Raw genomic sequence first — 19,874 nt, 5'->3', positions numbered from 1 at the left:
GACGGTGATGAGACAGCGACACGATGTCCCCGGAGGACCGCACTGTTCTCATGTTCATGGGAGTGAAATGGGTGACGTGCTTCATATCTGAAAGCCCAAAACATGAAGATCAAATTCCTCCAAAAGGCCGTGGCTACGATGAGAGACGGGGACACTTCTTTCTTTCTAAACGTCCCTTGGGCTACGATGAGAGACGGGGACACTTCTTTCTTTCTAAACGTCCCTCGGGCTACGATGAGAGACGGGGACACTTCTTTCTTTCTAAACGTCCCTCGGACTCTTTCCTGAATGAATCGCACTTCTAGGTTATTAATACCAGGCAAACAATAAACCCAACTCATTCACGTTCAGAGTAATGAACAAGACGGAAGAAGATTGTGTCCAGAGCAACAGAACAGTCACCAGGGAGAAAGTATAAGAAAATGCAAAAGAAATTTATTTAAATCGAGTTGCCACAATATAATCAAGGAAAGATTACAGTGGAGCATTAACAGAACAAAATGTGCATTTCAAACATGGAACCGAACGCGAACGATTCATCCCTGAAAGAAATTCTAACAAAAAAAAGTCACACCCGGCCGGAGCGAAAAGAGACACCCCCGGGTCCCACGTCCAGCACTCAGACCCAGATTGGCATCGTCCCACCGCCAAACGAGGGCCGGTGGTTGTCAGAATCGAATTTCGCCGAGCGCCACTTCACCCCGCCTGACCTTTACCACCGCGCCGGCGGCGACGCAGCCGAACCTGTGGCGCCATCTAGTGGCGGAGGGTCCACCACCACGTGCTTAGTCACGGTGCGTCGGAAATGTCGCCTTTTTCGCCAGGCACGTTGGGAATTAAGCCGCCACGAAAATACTCGGCCCTGAGAGAAGCGGAAAAGTGAACGACACAAGCAAGCACTCGGCGGGGCGGTGACCGGGAAAAGGCGATTAGGATGGGCGCGCCGCAGTAAAACACGCTAACGGCGTTATGCCGGTCGGAATTAGACGTGCGGCTCTCCAATACCCATCTATACAGGAGAAGCTTATTGACGATGGAAGCAGATAAAACGGGAATGTTGGTTTCCGGTGTACATTTAAAACGTGGAGGCGCCACCAACCTGCCCTGACGTATTAACCACAGCAAGCCCTTGGATCTTCACGCCATGATCTGGTTAAAAAAAGGTGGCACCGCTGCATAGATACTAAATAAGGCCATATTGTAACTCCCTACGTAATTCCGCGATATACATTAAAACGACGACATCAATTTACCCAAAGATTACGCGTCTCTACATCTAACACAACGTCCGAGGGGGTGAAAATACCGCCGGGCCGGGGGTCACTCCTCCGCCATCTGCTCCCGGACGTCCGAGGGCAGCGTCTCGAAGAGCGAGTCCTCCACCGCCAGGCCGCTGCGCTTCAGCGCCGGGCAGGAGCCCAGCTCCGCCGGCAGGGCCTCCAGGTGGTTGCCCCTCAGCTCCAGCTGGGCCAGCGCCGCCAGGTAGGAGATCTTTGGCGAGAGCAGCGACAGCGCGTTCCTGCCCAGCTTCAGCGTCTTCAGCTTCTTGCAGAAGTAGAGCTCGTCCGGGAGGTTCTCCAGCTTGTTCCCGGTGACCGAGAAGTACTGGAGGCTCTGCAGGACGCCGATCTCGGGCGGGATGAAGCGGATGTCGTTGTAGGACACGTCCAGGTAGCGGATCTTGTTGCAGAGGAACAGGTGCGAGGGCAGGATCTCGATCTTGTTGTGGCTGAGGTGGAGCCGCTCCAGGCTGCCCAGCTTCTTGATGTGCTCGGGGATGTAGGCGATGCTGTTGTGCCACAGCTTCAGGCAGGTGAGCTTGCGCAGGTGCTGGAAGCTGACGATCTCCTCGATGGAGCGCAGGTTGTTCTCCTTCAGGTCCAGCTCCTGCAGATTGCTGAGGCTGAAGATGGCATGTGGAATGCGCTCCAAGTCGCAATGGACCAGCTCCAGCTCAGTCAGATTCGCCATCTTCTTGAGATTATTGAGCACAACCAGTTTGGTACCATCGTTGTAGATGTAAAGCCGGAGCAAGTGGCTTGCCACGTCCACAATGGACTGGGGGAGCTTGGTGAAGTTGCTCTTCAAATACAACGTCTTGAGGGATTTGAGCTCACGCAGTGACTCCAGAGTGATGTTCTTGGAAGCATCCGAGCCCAGGGAACCTGTAAGGTAAAGCTCCTCCAGGTTCCTCAGCCCATAGAGCCAGGCAGGCAGTTCACGGCTGTTGTCAAACTTCACCCGAAGCACCTTCAGGTTCTCCTTCAAGAAGGCCGTGGCGGTCATGTGGATTTTGAGGGAACACTGGTACAGAGAAAGCTCCTGGAGGCTCTCCAGCTGGGAGATGGCTGCCGGTATTGTGACGTTGTTGATTATTTCCAACTTCAGGGACTGCAGCTCGGTGACCTCGAAAATGGTGTCCGGCAGGCCCGAGAGCATGAAGAGCTGCAGCTCCAGCCTGTTGTTGGCGTTGGTCTGCAGCCGCTGTCGCAGCTTCTCGGGCGTCCACTCGTGGTTCAGGTTGAGCTGCTTCAGCTTGTTCTCGCTCACCTCGGACAGGAACACCGCAAAGCGCTTGGAGTACAGGGGGTCGTACTGGTCGATCATGTGCAGCATGAAGGCGAAATCGTTCTTCACGTCGGGGATGTCATCGATGCCGGTCTCTTGCCGCACGTACTCAAACGAGTATTCTTTCAGAGATCGGTAGAAGAGCCAGTAGGAGGTGTAAAGGCACGTCAGTCCGTAGATGCCCACAAAGCACATGTAGCAGCAGGAGAGCTTGTAGAACAGGTGGGCCATGGTGTGGTTGCAGGCGAAACACCGATAGCCGGTCATGTCCTGGATGTCCACACTACACACCACCCGAGTTCTAACGTTGCACACCAGGACGGAGTTGTAGACAATGATCAGGGCGAACTTGAAGACCTTGAGCACGGTCTGCCGAACGTACATGCCGTACAGCAGGTCGCTCTCTTCCACGTGTAGACGGAACTTCTTGACCTTCTCAAAGAGAGCTTTGGCCTGTTCACCCTCCTTCTTGTCCAGAACGCTGGCCGCCGATTTGTCCACCACAATCTTCTCAGGGATGGACCTGAGGGACGGCGTCCTCTCCAGGTTGCCCTCGTCGGTCGACATGTTGAGGTTGGTCTTGCTGGTGCTGCGCTTTTTGTTGCCCTTTTCTTCTGGGTTCTCACCTGATACCTCGGACAGTGCTCGGGTGGTCCAGGGGGAATCGAAGCACTTGCCCAAAATAGAGATGAAGTGTTCGATTTTGGAACTGGAGCCGGGGAACTTGAACCAGAAGTTGCTGCACACCATGAAGATCAGGGTGTGTATGAGCACCAGGTATGGGAAGTACTTGGCGTACCAGTGCAGAGCCTTCTCGTAGCACATTTGGTTGATGAAGGTGTACTGCTGAAAATCCAGGTTGGTCTTCAGGCCCTTCATTTCTTGGATTACAGGCACAGACAGCGGTTCCCGCGGGGACAGCGACTGGTTTTCCAGGAATTCCGACTGGTTGCATGATACCATGTAGTTCTTCTCAGGAAGGCAAATGATTTTGTCTTGCATTACCTGCAGTCAAGCAGAAAGCAAAGTTAGTTCAATAAGTTGTTTTTAAAATCGTACTAATTTAGAAAGTATGTGGTTCTGTGTGGTAGGGCATTAGCAATTAGCATTAGCAATTAGCCATCTGCTAAGTTATGATTATGTTAGCAGCTAGTGGCTAATAATAAAACATAGAAGTCTGTCAGCAAACAGGATCATTCCTGCCCGCCTGTCCAGTTTACAACATAGCAAAATAACTCGTTCTACCTCAGACATTTACAGCATTTACCAGACGCCCTTATCCAGAGTGACTTACAATCAGTAGTTACAGGGACAGTCCCCCCCCTGGAGACACTCAGCGTTAAGTGTCCTGCTCAGGGACACAGTGGTAGTAAGTGGGGTTTGAACCTGGGACTTTGGGGTCTTCTGGCTCGTAGGCGAGTATTTTACCAACTAGGTCACTACCACCCTGGTAAAGTAAAGTAAAGTGAAGTGATTGTCAGCAGTACAGCACACGGTGCACACAGTGAAATGTGTCCTCTGCATTTAACCCATCACCCTGAGTGAGCAGTGGGCAGCCATGACAGGCGCCCGGGGAGCAGTGTGGGGGGACGGTGCTTTGCTCAGTGGCACCTCAGAGGCATCTTGATGGATCGGGATTCGAACCGGCAACCTTCTGATGACGGGGCCGCTTCCTTAACCGCTAGGCCACCGCTGCCCCTGAAGGCCACCACTGCCCCTAGTAGACAGGGTGGTTGTTTTTTTTTTGCACAACATAAAGGAATATAAAATATTCCCATATTTCAATATTTCCAATATTTCCATTTTAAAATCCAAATTACTTCCAAATTTACTGCTAATCATTATTGTATTACATTGTTGTTAGTATGACTATTGTTTATTGTGTAATTTTTTTATCTGTCCTAGTATTAGGTACTTTCTCGGGTATGCTGTATTTGTGTAGTGCCGTGGGCACAGCTGTGCGCCTTGCCAGGAAATGACCGTTACTGCATTAGCCGCAGGATACTCCAGAGGGAGACAAATGCTCGCAGTAAAATAAAAAAAAACATTTAAAAAGCCCTTTTCTAGCTTCCTACATCATGAGTAAATACGACAAGTCTTACGAAAGGCTGAATGCGGACATGTTCTGCACTTATTTTAGGAAAAGATCCCTGCCAGTTGCCGTTGGGGTGCAGCAGCGAATGGATCTGCTGAACAGAACCTCCAGAGGACAGATCAGCAATTCTGAGCTGCCAGCTGGCATCGAGCTCCTTTCCCGGCACACCGCACTCGTAGATTTCATGCACTGCTTCGGCTCAGGACAGCCACTGTGAACTAGAGGTGTGAACCTTCTCTGGTCTCACGATTCGATTAAGATTGTCAGTGCCTCGATATTGATGCATCACGATGCATGCCATACATTTTCCGTTTAGTCCTCTTCTCACCTTGTAACAGTCTCGTATGTACTGGTCGTTCTCCTTTAAATACACACCAGTCACTACCGGCACTACTTTTAACAAGAAAATCAGCATTATAATATAATCGATTATGTTCTGCGATGCATCGATTATACGATTAAATATAAACACCCCTACTGTGAACCGATCCATTACCCATAATGCTGGGTGAAGTATTCATTAAAATAGTAGCAATAAATGAAGTGATTGTGATGCACTGCAACACAGCACGCGGTGAAACGAGTCCTCTGCATTTAAACAGTCACCCTTGGTGAGCAGTGGGCAGCCATGACAGGCCCCCGGGGAGCAGCGTGTGGGGACGGTGCTCTGCTCAGTGGCACCTCGGCGGCCTGGGACCCGATTACGGGTCCGCTTCCTTACGTTACAACGATCAAGCTCTACCGTTTAGACTATGGGCTGATATTTGTGCCACAAGAGGCTGAATTGCACAATTTGAATTTGTTTGCATTCAAGAATACCTTAAGTAATCAGAACAGGTTAAAAGTAACATTTTCAGAACCGAAGGTTTAAATGGATCCATCTGCTTCACCAGATAATTTAGTTTGATAAGGTGAAAATGTGACAAATAAATTGAACCAATAGAATAATGTTGATTTCTAGTTAGTCAGTGGTGCAGCGGGAAAAGCATTGTGGGTAAGGTGGCCCCACTATTACCTTTCAGTTCCCAATATCACCCCATATTAGGCGTACGCCATTTACAAACTGTCCAAAAAAAAAAAAAAGTCTCTGCATCCGAGCCGGAATCGCTGCAGGATTTTCCCAGCAATGCAATTCCCATCTGCAAAGAAAAACGGAACTTTCTTCGACGTACGTTTACACTGGGCACCTGCAGGTTAAGGGGCGCCCACAGCGCGTTCAGCGGGTGGCCGGATGACGACTTCGCTTTCGTGTGGCGCTACTGGAATTTCTCCCCCCTTTTCCGTCAGCAAACTCCCAGCTAACCGTGTGGTTTGCACACCCAACATTGAAGTTTTTGTGACCGTGGGACACCGCGGCGCGCTCTCATTAGTGGTGGGTGTGTTTGTTCTCAGGCTGGCCTGAAAGGTCCTTCTGTCACTCGTGATTCCGGAGTCGAGGGTCTTGTTAGAAATGCGTTATTTGTGTTGAAAAGGCACCTTGTAAGAATGAATATGATCGTTATAAGAAAGCGGGCGTGGGCTGTAAAAGCAGAGGAAAACTCATGAGACTGACCTGGAGAGTGCAACCAAACACGCCGATCATGAGCATGACCACGGAGAGGTAGTCGGTGAAGACATCCCACCACGGCTTCAGCACCCGGAACGCTGGCTGCTGTTCGGTGAACTGCCGGAATTCAGTCACAGGAATCATGGCTCCTGTCGACACAGTGGACGAGACAAGTTTGTTTTATTTCTGTACCACGCAGAATGGACATCCATGACGAAGGTTCCACCAACCCACCCAAACCTTTAAAGAAGGTACTCATCATTTATGACGTCATAATGGGAAAGGTTACCTCCCGTTTCTCAAGCTCTTTCCCACCGCTCCCCTAAACCATGATCTCCACCGACCGTCATGGCGTCCAAACGTGCGAAGCACTGCAGTCGCTCGGTGATTGGAGGTAAAAATGAGCACGAATGTATTTTTTTAGTTCCGTCATGCGAGACTCATTTTAATTTTTTCTGGAAAAACGACTTCCTGCCTGTACCAAACACTGTGGCTGGTGAACGGTGTCGATGACGTCAATCCCCGCGAATGCCCGCTCCACTTCTATTGGCCGCTCTCCTCCTCATTAGCATATAAAGCTACAGACGGTGAAACGGCGCGTCCTGGGAGACCTCATTGTGGGACCGGATCAAAGGGGCCGGAATTCTGCACCACGGCTGAATTTTAAGTCTTCAGATACAGAATTAGGGGACCAAGAAAAAAGCAAAAATGAACCTCTTTTAATGACTTTAAAAACAATGTACACATTGGTCCATTTTATACATTTATGACTGCTGAAGTTATACCTCGGCGTGTCAAACAAAATGACAAGCAGACTAAAATACGCTCTTTCGGAATATTCCCTCATGAATTTTAATTCTTTAACCTACATGTTTTTTTTTCTTCCCCAGATGATGGAAACTGACCTCTATCACAGAGCCAAGAGGGCCAAAACATTCTTCAACATATATCCATTAAAGCAACCAATTAATAATTCATTTGCATGAATGATTTACAGCAGCCCAGTCGGGTTTAAAACGGAATCGCGGAAACAAGGGAGATTTCTGCAGTAAAAGCCTGAGCAGCTGCGGTTAAATGGAAGAACGGGACCAGAACCCGGGACGGACCTCGGAACGCGGGGAAACGTGGCAGATATCAGCGCAGGAGGCACAAACGCAGGAAATGAAGGACGTCCCGACTGGTCTTCAATTATCCGAGCGGAAAAGCGGCCCACTGAACGCAGGGGAGAGGCTGAAGGCCCCATTTACTGGGAGGAATTTTTTCGGGGGACGCAGCACTCGCACGAAGGCGTTCCTTTAGGTAAAATGCTCGAGCGAGGGCGCTTTTATTAATAACTGCACTGTCGTCATTACCGCTGGCTGTGATTGATTTAATAAAATGCTGCAACATGAATGCTTCCCATGATTTGCTCACAGGTCCTAAAAGTCACGGACCTCTTATTGGGGGGTAAACATCTCCTTTTATGCATTTCAATTTGATCATGTATAGATCCGATGGTTTAAAAAAGGTAAAAATAGATTACTCCTGGTCAAGCCGTTGTGAACCATGAAAAATGTCATTTAAACTTACGTAACTGTTGCAATCATGCATAAAGGAATAAATTTTACATAAATATTGTATATTTGAACCGTAGTAGCACTCATTACAATAAAACAATAAAAAAAGAAGTTTAAACGTGATTCGTGTGGACAGGCGTCCACGGCGGCGCAGCAGGATGTTACTGGTGAATCATCAAGTCCAGCGTCTGACTCATCCTCAAGTCTGCATCATTTACCCATGATGCAACAGCCCAGAAATAATTCAGGTCCGTCCAACTAAATCACTACAACCCAACGTAAAAGGAAGCCCGACTATAATAAACCGAGTGAGAATTTGTCCCAGTTTCTCCCACATATGGCAGCATCGTGTAAAAATTACTGGACAAACACGGTCCTTCCACGTTTGGAGAGACGTTTCAGGTGACTGCAGCACGTCCATCTCCTCCCTTTCTCATCCGTTTCCCTCTGTTTGCTACACTAGCGACGTCCACTGACTGTAACAATGTGACCACGCCCACTACCAATACAAACATCATCTTTATTTAGATCATCATAATTAAAACATTTTGTCGGGTGGAGAAGTGAAAGTGACACGAGCACCAGGCGAAATGCCCAAAACCGCGTCTCAGAAATTATGTCATGTAAAGTTGCAACAGATGAGAATATAACTCCGCCCCCAAAGCGACGCCCAGCGCCGGGAGGGTGAGGTCTGTGTCGCCCCTTCTGCCCACAGCTGGGGGTTGGCAGGCTGAGTCTCGTAAACTGGTTCCTCATGGCGGAATACAGCAGGACTTGTTTACTGAAAACAGCCATTTGTCTAGACCCCGCCCCCAATCCACCCGGCGGCAGGGCGGCACTCCCCCTCTAGGGCAGCCACGATGAAGACGTGCATGTGACAAGTGACAGCAGGGGGGATATTTTTGCTGTAGCGTGTGGCTCATGTCAGTTTCACTTCTCCACCCGACAAAATGTTTTAATTATGATGATCTAAATAAAGATGATGTTTGTATTGGTAGTGGGCGTGGTCACATTGTTACAGTCAGTGGACGTCGCTAGTGTAGCGTACAGAGGGAAACGGATGAGAAAGGGAGGACATGGACCAGAGACATAGTGACAGGAGGGGGTTTAGATGGTCAATAATGAGGAAGCAGGGCGTGTGAGAGCTGTCAATCATGCCTACAGGCTCCTCCCCCTTTTCCAAAACATCTTCTGGGAGTCAGAATAAAACGTGGGCGCGCAGGGCGTCGCGGGTTTGAAGTATAAACACCGAGCGATCACAACTGCCCCGTTTCACTTCCTGGCAACAGATGGCCCTGGAACGCATGTGTTTAGATTTGTCATCGCGTGTGACGGTAACTGAGACGTGACCAGCGCGGCCGATGACCTCTCCTCGGATGACATTTTCCTCTTTCTGTCACCACCCCCTCGTTCGCCCTAAAGCGCCGCGTCAGGGCGCCTGGCAGACGCCGCTCTGTTTTCGGAGGAAAGTGATTCAGCAAAGTTCCTGCCATAAAAAAAAAAAAAAAAAAAAAAAAACAGAAATCACAGCCGAAATTATGCAAATAAGACGGCAACAGTGAGGCCGACCGGTCGGTTGGGTCTGAATGTTCTAGAAAAGGTTCTTCCCGCCCATAATTATGCTTCTCAACCCCCACCGAATACAAACAAATGAGCTCAGGGCACCGAGGACTACCTTTACACGCATGGGGCTCCCGGCTGGAAGGCCTTCAGCAGGTCTGGGGTGGAGGACAATGGCGCAGGGAGCCCCCACTTCGCGCCACGGCACAGACAGGTTCTTAATGACTGTTACAGACACAACACTTAATGACCGTTACGATGAGGCAGGGTACACGTCCCGGGATGAACGGCCATGAAAAACGTTCACGTATCTGCTTCCTTAAAAAGCACCCGCGCTGGCCTCTCTCGAGCTTGTAAAAAAGCCGCGGTCTGGCAGGCCAGGAGGCACTCAAGGAGCATTGTGGGAGAGCGGCGAGGTCTGGCGGTGGGGGCAGAGGCCTTAATTACCTTTACAAGCGACCGGCGTACGTTGGCAGTCGACCCCGGCAAATGGGCTTCTGAGATCCTCCAGAAGAACAATGTCTCATTTCTTTTCAGCGGTGGCCATCCGGCACCGGCACAGGCCTCCGGCGAAGTTACGCAACCGAGACAGACATATTTCCGCCGCCATATAACTGAAATGAATATGAAACAATAAATAAATAAAAATGGTACTTAGGATGTATTAGGCTCCATAGGCGGCGTCATTTCTCACATATCTGTCAAATTTCACACTTTTCAGCTTTAATTGTCTTTTGAGCCATGCAAGAATTCCCACGTTCACTTCTGATTAATTATGAATGAAGAACCAAGCATAAAGTATTGAAATAAGAAGTATTTCAAACGAGTCTAACACTAACACACGCACTCACAAAAAAAATTCTATATACACACACACACTTAATAATTCCCTTGCATGTTCTATTCCTGACAAGTTGGGCCTTATCAGGGCTCAGATTTGTAACTCAAAATCTATAGAAACCGAATGAGAATAGCTGGTGTCGTCCTCCTGTAAGTCGCTTTGGATATAAGAGTCTGCCAAGTAAAGTAAATTTTTATAATTATTAGCATAATGACATATTTGCGGAGAACTGGGTTAATAAAAAGCTGAACCCGCCAGAAGTGTATAATGACGGAACTTGACGAGAAAATGCCATGTGATTTATAATTTTTTTTATTACAGTCATGTACTGCGTGTTGTTTAATGCAAAATCGGGCTCATGTGCATCATAATCCTCACGTCATGCGAGGAAGCCGACCGATTATCTGCGGCTCACTCCAATTTCCCAGAAAGCCCATTAAAGGGCAGCTCTTCTGTTCCATCAGTGAAGTGGCGCGGCCCATAAAACATCTTGACCTCCCCTGTAGGTAATTCATGATCAATGGCATCAGAATGCAGCGCCACGTCTCCCACAATGCCTCAGCTGTCCAGGCTCGTCCACATCAAACCGCCGAGACCGTTCAGGATGGAATCAGCAGCCGGCGCGTTTTCCATTAATATATTCAGTATACTTACACGAGGCAATTAAGCTAAATAGGCTTATTATTTGATTTTTTTTGGCTGCTTTTCCAGAACATTCTTTCCCCAAACCGCACGCTGTTAGCAAATGGAAGCGGGGAGATAATTACGGCCGTCTCCCCTCCTGAGGGGCAATAAAAAGTGCATTCAGTTCTGAAAGGAACGTTCTTCTGCAGCGACCTGATCGATTTCCTTTTTTTAAAGCAAATATTAAGGTTTATTAACCATTATTAGGGTGCATTTCCAAATGTTAGAGCAGCAAAAAGACTTTATATGAAAGGTAAACTATTAAGAGACAATTATATATATATTAAAAAAATGCTGTAATTAAACCCAGTTTTCCAATTATATTAAAAAAATTTCCTTTAAACGTGTCATTTTATCGTCCACCCCCCCCCCCCCCCCCCCCCCCCCCCCCACACCCGAGACGTATCTTAATACAATCAGAACAAATGATTATTAATAAGGGCCATTCTGAACCGTCCAGACATTACATAATGCCATACTACGGGCTAGACCAATGCGCTCTTCATTCATTCATAATTCACCGTAATGATTCGGAGTCCATGCATGTCCATTAGCAGTTAGCAACGTACATTAAGGGACATCTCAGAGGACAATTCGATCAGCGGCCGGGGACGAAGAGGAATTAAATCTTCCGCACGTTTCTCGCGTTTCACTATCGACGTCCTCCGGACGGCTCCAGCCCGGGTCTGGTTTTAAAAGGAGCACGGTTCGAGGGGGCCGTGGTGGCATCCTGGTGTCCGCGGACAGGAAGGCCGAAACCCCTGCGCTCGCTCAACTTAAAAAATTGTAAAAAAAAAAAAAAAAAGGTCACAATGCATTTATGGGCCGGAAATAAAATGGCGTGCTCTTTGAGCGAGGTTTCCTTTCGAGTCGTTCCGAAAGCAACTGCTCCCTGCTGAATGCATCTTTGTTTGGGACGGCGCGGTGGCAGCCTGGCGTTGTCCCCCGGACAGGAAACGGGGACAATGTGAGGCCTACGGGCATCTCCCCGCCACCGGGAGCCCACGGCGTTCCTGAACGCCTCACCGCGGCGCTTCTCCTTTAAAACCAGCAGCAGGAGCGGATGGCGCGCAGGCCAATAAAGTGCTTCCCACGTTCCTGGAAGCCATTAGACGGCTGGTGTCGGTTTCCCGGCAGGGAGGAAATACGCCGTTTTTCCGAGAGGAGCTTTATTTAAACGTATGGGGCCGCGGGCTTCTTCCGCAGTGGCGCTATCGTAGCCCATGAGGTCTGTCCGAGGTGCGATTTTCGCTAGTTGAAAACTTTTGGAATATAATCGGCCAAGGCAACCTTTGCCAGTGTCTTTGGAGACCGTGTGGTGGCAGCGGTGGCCCTAGCGATTAAGGACGCGGTCGCCGGTTCGAATCCCGGTCCGCCAAGGTGCCACTGAGCAAAGCGCCGTCCCCACACACTGCTCCCCGGGCGCCTGTCATGGCTGCCCACTGCTCACCAAGGGTGACGGTTAAAAGCAGAGGACACATTTCACTGTGTGCACCCTGTGCTGTGCTGCTGTGTTTCACAATGACAATCACTTTACTATCACTAGTAAACTCATTTTTACTCACGTGGCCCCGACGGTCGTCCTTCCGAAGTACAAGAGAAGTGCGAGTGACGGGCCAGAGGAGATGATGACGCTTCACTACGATAAAAAAAACCAACGTGAACGCTTCACTACCAGAAAAAAGTCGGGATAAAAGCAGAGAGTCCCTGAAAGCTCTTTGTTAGAGAAACAGATTGCGATTTCGGTTCTACTGAGCGCCCCCAGACCCCGGGGCCCTGGGTTCAAATCACCGTTTAAAATATCAGCTTCTCCTTAAGTGAACGTGGTAGCCTAGTGGGGTAACACACTCGCCTATGAACCAGAAGACCCAGGTTCAAATCCCACTTACTACCATCGTGTCCCTGAGCAAGACACTTAACCCTGAGTGTCTCCAGGGGGGGACTGTCCCTGCAACTACTAATGGTAAGTCGCTCTGGATAAGGGAATCTGGTAAATTCTGTAAATGTAAATGTAACGTGAAGCGATTGCCGCTGTGAAACACGGTGACATGTACTCGGCCCTCTGTATTTGACCGGCGCCCGGGGAGCAGCGTGCGGGGACCTCAGTGGCAGTCGAACCCCCAACCTTTAGGCCCTCACTGCCCCACATGTTTGGCCAAGTTTGGCCCATTGTTGCCAGTGGGGTCGTTTTCACTCCAGACCCCCCAATCCTCACAAACGCGGCGTTTTTTTTCCAGACGTTTTACGCAGCAGACGGTGACGTCACCGGACAGAAGTTAGGTCGCACTTTTGGGGTTTTTTTTTTTTTTTTTTACTTTTTTTTTTAGATGAAACGAATGAAACGGACTTCCCGCCGGCGCCAGAAAACTTTTGTGCGGCTGCAGGCCTCCATTCAAACCCGCGGGTCAGTTGATAAACGCCTTCTTCACTTCACAAGACAGGACAGATAAAACTACCTTCACTCGGACTCGGAATTATTTCACGCGTGTTTTAGCTGACGGACGAGTGCGGGACAAACCGCCGGCGCTCTGCGTTAAATCCCAGCTATACATTTATATTTAAAAAAAAAAAAATACATTTTTAAATCTCGCTTTATTGAAGGCGCGGCGGAGAAGGAGAGTCCGCATATAAAACGGCGGGGGCGCCTTACCGCAGACCCGGGAACCGGCGGCAGCATGTCCTCCTCACGTCCCCACGCAGCTGCGGTCTGTCGCTCGGCGGGACGAGGCGGGACGAGGCGGGGACTCGGATCCCCGTTTCCCGCGCGGAGGGTTACATTTGTATCCGCGCCGCTCGGCGGCTCCTCAGAACATCCTTCGGATGTGGCCGAAATCAAGCCGCTGCAGAAGGTGTCTTCGCCGCGAACGTCGTCGTCCCCCCCCTCTCCGGGTGAACTAAATAGGACGTGCCACCACTCGGCCTGTCCCCTGCAGAGGACGAGAGCTCCTCTCATGGACCAGATGCGATGCTGCGCTGTGCGGGGGACACTCCCTGTAAAAAAAATAACCTCCGCGTTTATTAATAAAACCGCAGGCGCGGCAAAGCCTCATTATGCGGGGTCTGTTGACCAGATGTTCCTATTGTGGTGCAGGACTATTCTCCATAGTTCATCATTTATTCACCCGCCGGCTCTCAAAATATAGTGACATGTCCTTCAGGGTGTGAAAGTCCCCAGAACTTATCTGTCTCCTGGGTGTGGCCCACGGTGGGACGACCAGAAAATATTCAAAACAAGACCACAGGGCTGATACGGGTGGCAAATGTTGAACAAGGGGCGGGTGCCACCTTCCTTTCATGTGGTGGCCGGGGCATGAGAAGATCTTAAACCGCCTGAAGCTCCACCTCGCACCTAGCTGCCACGTTCTGCGGGGCGTGGGGTGTTAGGTTCTCCTCAGGGGTTCTTCTCCAGGACTCACTCCTGGATGGCTGTGTGAAGACAATGGAGCGGAACAAGGCCGGCCAGCAGACCACTGGCAGAGTCTGTAGCCAACTGGTGTCTTCCATACCGGGTCCTGTCTTATAGACGAGTATTTAACCCGAGTAAATGGCTGTTTTCTACGAAAGAGGGGCTTCGTTTGCATCACAAGACCAGCGGTGACTTCTAAACCTACAGTTGCTGCTAAACTCTCAGTGTGACCTGAGATAGATTGTTAATATAAACTAGAGGAGTGATCTTTCACTGGTCTCATGATTCGATTCAATTACGATTTTTAACGAATTTTTACGAATTAACAAACGTTAAAGAACAACGAACGTTAAACAGCGACAAATGAACAACAGTGAATTGCAAGTCAAATGCAGCTACAAAGCAAAAGCCATTCAAGAGGGTGTTCGTTTGGAAGAACGAGGCCGAACTCCTACCCAGAGCGGTGCTCCTCACGCCATCACAGTCACTGCTGGCACTCATTTTTAACAAGGATTTGGGAACACCGCGGCCAGAGAAACGTCATTATGATATAATCGATGCATCGATTACATTAAACTCAACACCCCAAGTATAAACTCACACGGTCTAATGTGGCCAGTAATGAAGGAGTCCATGATGAAGGAGTTCTGAAACCGTCCAGTCACCCAGAAGGTGCCACTGCAAACGCTCCCTCGTTCATGATGGACATCACCGTGTTCGTGGTAAATGCACTGGTAACAATTCCTCTCCTTTCTCGTCACTATTGGCCAAAATATATATATATTCCTCTTATGAACCTCAAGTCTGGTGATGTCCTTTCAGATGTTCCTCACTGTGTACATACAAAGGAAGCACAAAATTCCCAAACAGTAACAGCATTTTCTTGTTGCCAGGCAACCGGCGATGCACATTGTGCATCCCGAGTGGACGATGCGAACACGTTCGGCGTCAGGAAGGGGCTCATTAAGCAATATCGGCACGCGAGCGGGAATACGGGAAGCCGTGCGGCGAGCTGTGGCTGGCAACGCCGACTCTCCTCCCGCCGCCGCCGCCGCCGTCCGCGTCCTGGACCGAGAAGAATGTGCAGCTGGTCACATTCCCTCAGCTAATAAGGTTGACGTGGAGGGCCAGCCAGGCCTTATCCAGACACATTTCCATGGAGACCGGTGGCCTCTGGACAAAGGGGGGGGCCATCTTGTGTTGACCTGTGCACCAGGGTCAGGGGCTTGTTTTTTTTTTGTCTCTGTCTCCGCAGATCTTCTATATCGCCATGCACGTCAAATAAAAACGTATTCAAGCGAAAGCCCCTTCTGGTAGAATTACTTGCTTTTAATGCAGAACGCGTGTATACGGAGGAGGGCCACCGCTGCACGCTTATCACCAGCCAGATTCGAGGCTCCGGGGCCCCAGGAATGCCTGCTCACCGTGGTAATGGTGGCGGGGTCTTATTACCAGCTCATTCCTTCGGTGATTGCATATCGACGGCGTGTCGCATTACGCTGCAGTGGGCTGCGAGTCCTTTGACTCCCTCCTGCCACAATGCAGCGTACGCAGCGTGAAGGTTTTCTATTAGTTTATTTTAGCCCAGAACCTCGGCTTGTTGGTGCTCACCGCGTACCTGGAGCACATGACCATAAAGCATCCGGACAGATGTGCTTATCTGCATCGTTTTTTTTTCTGGTCCCAGGGATATGCTGCTCGCACATTTATTACGCTCAGACAGAGCAATCTTTTACCACGAACAGACACGTCGAACTAGCAGCTCGTTCATTGGCAGGGAGTCCTTCGTAGAATTCGCTCTGCAGCTGGAATCATACGGAACATCACTGAATGACCCGCAGGGGTCTAATAAGACGAACGTCTGGACAAACATGGCATCACTGATCATACGTAGCAGACGGGCTTCGTGATGGGGAGGGAAGAGACAGCACCTTTAGAACCACATAGAACCGGCACAACAAGAGATCAGCAGCAGGGCAACAGGGGAGGCATTCACCCAAGATCACTATCTTGCCTCACTACCCCTATTGGCTGCCAACGCTACAATATGTGGCCTCTCGCGTCCAGCTAGTTCATGTCAATTCTGACTTTGTGGCTGGGTCACTGATGGGACTTGTTAAGAGCTTCTCCAGGAAGAGCGGGCCCTCAGCACAGTGCACTACAGATGTGCCCACATTACCAGCCTTCCCATGCTTCTTCTGATCGGTTGAAGTCACGTCACCTCGTGCCATCGTGTGTTTAAACCTCTGATACTTCTGTAACATGGCGCAGTTTTCTTAGTAGCAGAACATGAAATGCATGTGTGTGTGTGTGTGTGTGTGTATATATATATATATATATATATGTATTTATATATATATATAGAAGTGAAAGTGAAGTGATTGTCATTGTGAACTTGCCAGAACTGAAACAACATTACGCACAATAATTGCAGGGTCCAAAATAAATGTCGCAGCTGCTGATGGGCGGCTCAATAGCGCCTTATAACGGCAGGGTTAGGTGCCCCCAATCCTGACACTCAGTGGCACCTTGGCGGTTCGGGATTCAAACCGGCAACCGGCCTACAGGGCCGCCTCATTAACCGCTAGGCCAACACTGCCCATATATATGTGTGTATATATATACACACACACACACACACACACACACACACATGTATATATGTATATGTATAATTATCTAGTAAGAGATCAACCAAGGCAGTAACACTTGTTTATTCACCATGTAATGTATTCGAAAATACCAGAGGCTCATGCCAGAGGCTCTCAGCGGAATATTTTTTTTATTCCAATAGTCCGTGAAAATTGAACTGCATGGAGAATATGAGAAAATATTATGAATTCTCTTTTAATTGAAATAGTCGGACCCAGTAGGGCTGCGCTGCTGAGATCATCTTGGGGATCTCTCGCTTCGGGATTCATTTTTAATGTGTTGCTGAGAGCATAAATAAATTAGTACTGCGATGGACTCTGGAAAACGAGTGCTATTAATTAAAAAGCTGGGGTCCGTTTAGCAGGATTGCAACTTTTAACGGGGGAGTCTGATGCTGATCATTATGAACTGAGCAAACTGTTACCTTTCATAAGGGCTTACCAAATATCAAATATGTTGGCATTTCAGTGCGCTGTCGATTTTCTCATCGAGTTCTCGAGTATTCGGATAAATCCTGCTTTTGGTTGAAAGGCCTCTTAAAATGAACAAAAATGAATTTGCTGTTATTCCTCACAAAGAAAAATGTTTTTATCCAAACGCTTTTTCTATGAAATTCAACTTCGCAAATGAATTAACCTACTTGTCCTTAGTTAATAGAAAAGAAAAAGTGGTGCAGCCCCTGCTATAGCCCGTCTGAGTGATAATCTAATCTAATCCAATAATAGAATAATCCAGATCAGTTCAAAGAAGGTGTATTTGGGACTGGAAGCGTTAATCATATTTTTTCAAATCCCGCGTACTGCACCAGGGACGTGGGCGCATGTCTGTGACGAGCATTTTCAAAATGCCTTTGGTCCTCCACATGAGGGACCTGTCCTCTGCATTTAACCATCACCCTTGGTGAGCAGTGGGCGGCCATGACAGGCGCCCGGGGAGCAGTGTGTGGGGACGGTGCTTTACTCAGTGGCACCTTGGCGGATCGGGATTCAAACCGGCAACCTTCTGATTACGGGGCCGCTTCCTTAACCGCTAGGCCACCACTGCCCCTAAAGCATGGCACTGCCCTCTTCGTGATGGGCTCGTCCGGGATTCTTGATGTGTTTGCTCTCCTGATACTCATTTGGCAGCGGTGGCCTAGCGGGTGAGGAAGCGGACCCGTAATCGTAAGGTCATCATTGCACAATGCACTTTATGTTCACTTGTATATAAGATTTAGTTTTTTGTTTTCATAAAAAGTAGATATAGTTATTTATAAATCACAAACAAATCCACAACTTGTACAATAACACCACATCCTTGCACATTGTTGTTGTTGTTTTTTTCCTACATTGGTCTTGAGAGACACCATCTACCGGAATCATATTCCTTGTATGTGCTTGCATATACGTGATGGTTAAATGCAGAGGACACTCGTTGCTGTGCATCACAACGACAATCACTAAAGACTCATAACGAAGGCTACGAATAATTACAAATACTTTGCGTTCTAGCATCCGTATCAATTAGCAATTGTAAATATCGGAAGTGGCGTGAGGATGCTTTCCTTTCAGATGCTGCAACATTGACGATGTAGTATATTGGTAGGCCCTACAGTGTAGTAGCCTAGCGGGTGAACCTATGAACCTATGAATCAAATCCCACTTACTACCACTGTGTCCCTGAGCAGGATACTTAACCCTGAGTGTCTCCAGGGGGGACTGTCCCATGCCGCGCACTAGTCTACAAGGCGGGGGTGATAACGGTAATAGGTGGACTTTGGGGAATAACTGAAGCTACAAATAAAATTGTGTTGTGGATTATGACTCCAAATATGAAAATGAAATGGAGAGAATGCATAATTCTGCAGATGCGCTGTGTATTCAGTGTATGGATGAAGACTTGTCCTTGCTCATGAAGAATAAGGGCCCAACCCATCCTTTTATTCATATTTGGAACATAAAGTCAGCATCATAATTTACATGGTGATCGCTGCGTTTAAAAGCTCACGGTGACCTCTCACCACATGGGCCGCGTGGCACGTGCGAAGTAGAAGTCACCTCGCCGGAGGAACATTTTAACACGCGGCCACATGCTTTTTTGAGCTTTGCTATTTCAGCACCTGACTTCTGACTGGCCGAGGTTACATTGTACCTTCCATTCAAGTTTGAGATCAAGTTGAGCTTTATGGTCCTTTCAGCTCCGTGCATGTTAGATGGTACGCAAGGTTTCTCCGGAACCTGGTGCTACACGTAACGTTTAAACAACATTACATACTGACATAAACTGACAAACCTGGCGACATAATGGACAAAAACATGGGACACAGGGCGTGCAAGACAAGCAGCCCAAGAACAACATGAAAACAACATGAAAAAAAGGGTGGTAGTAGTCTAGTGAATAACACACTCACCTATGAACCAGAAGACCCAGGTTCGAACCCCACTTACTACCATCATGTCCCTGAGCAGGACACTTAACCCTGAGTGTCTCCAGGGGGGGACTGTCCCTGTAAATACTGATTGTAAGTCGCTCTGGATAAGGGCGTCTGGTAAATGCTGTAAATGTAAGATGGGGGGATCTGGGAGTGCTTTTATCCCTAATGGGATACCGTCTGGCGCCACCTACTGGAATGACAATGGAATCACTAAATAACAATGACGACACCACGCCAAGGGCAAATAACGGGAGAATATTGGAGGGACGTTATTCATGCACTATTGCATGCAGTGGCAGAGTCGGTTTATTTATACATGATTTATCTGCGGAAATATGACATGATTTATTCATCATGCAAATATGGCCCAACTCTAAAACGGAAAAACGCACACAAATAACAATGTTTTTTAAAACTAAAGTGTCAGTAATATAATGTCGATATCTAGAGATCTGTAAGTTTCTAAATACACATAATGTCGTTGTTCCATAAAAAAATACATTGTTTAGCTAAATCAATATTTGATCAGCGTTTGTTTGTTTGCGTGCATCTG

General features: G+C 48.5%; 1 protein-coding gene and 1 pseudogene across 4 annotated transcripts; one reads left to right on the top strand and one right to left on the bottom strand.

The window, feature by feature from the left end:
• Positions 1-415: 415 nt before the first annotated feature.
• lrrc8c (leucine rich repeat containing 8 VRAC subunit C) lies at positions 416-13,942 on the bottom strand. Of its 4 annotated transcripts, XM_028961862.1 has the most exons (5): positions 13,501-13,942; positions 12,416-12,489; positions 9,773-9,939; positions 6,216-6,358; positions 416-3,573 (listed from the first exon to the last, which is right to left on the bottom strand). In XM_028961862.1, exons 4-5 carry the CDS (start codon positions 6,351-6,353, stop codon positions 1,321-1,323), a joined length of 2,391 nt encoding a protein of 796 aa, XP_028817695.1. In that variant the 5' UTR covers positions 6,354-6,358; positions 9,773-9,939; positions 12,416-12,489; positions 13,501-13,942; the 3' UTR covers positions 416-1,320. The 4 variants fall into 4 exon arrangements, with proteins under 4 accessions (XP_028817695.1, XP_028817696.1, XP_028817694.1 ...); XM_028961863.1 differs by lacking the exon at positions 9,773-9,939; XM_028961861.1 differs by lacking the exon at positions 12,416-12,489.
• On the top strand, positions 12,045-12,161 carry LOC114769797 (uncharacterized; annotated as a pseudogene).
• Positions 13,943-19,874: the final 5,932 nt, after the last annotated feature.

Source organism: Denticeps clupeoides, chromosome 19, assembly GCF_900700375.1.
Source record: "Denticeps clupeoides chromosome 19, fDenClu1.1, whole genome shotgun sequence".
Lineage (NCBI taxonomy): Eukaryota > Metazoa > Chordata > Actinopteri > Clupeiformes > Denticipitidae > Denticeps > Denticeps clupeoides.
Note: the sequence above shows the minus strand (reverse complement) of the source record. Positions and strands in the feature narration are given on the sequence as shown.

Excerpts from the sequence above, each read along its gene's own strand:
- lrrc8c (XM_028961862.1), bottom strand. The coding sequence starts at position 6,353 with ATGATTCCTGTGACTGAATTCCGGCAGTTCACCGAACAGCAGCCAGCG. Across the intron at positions 3,574-6,215 it reads TGTTTGGTTGCACTCTCCAG|GTAATGCAAGACAAAATCAT; the intron begins GTCAGTCTCATG and ends GCTTGACTGCAG.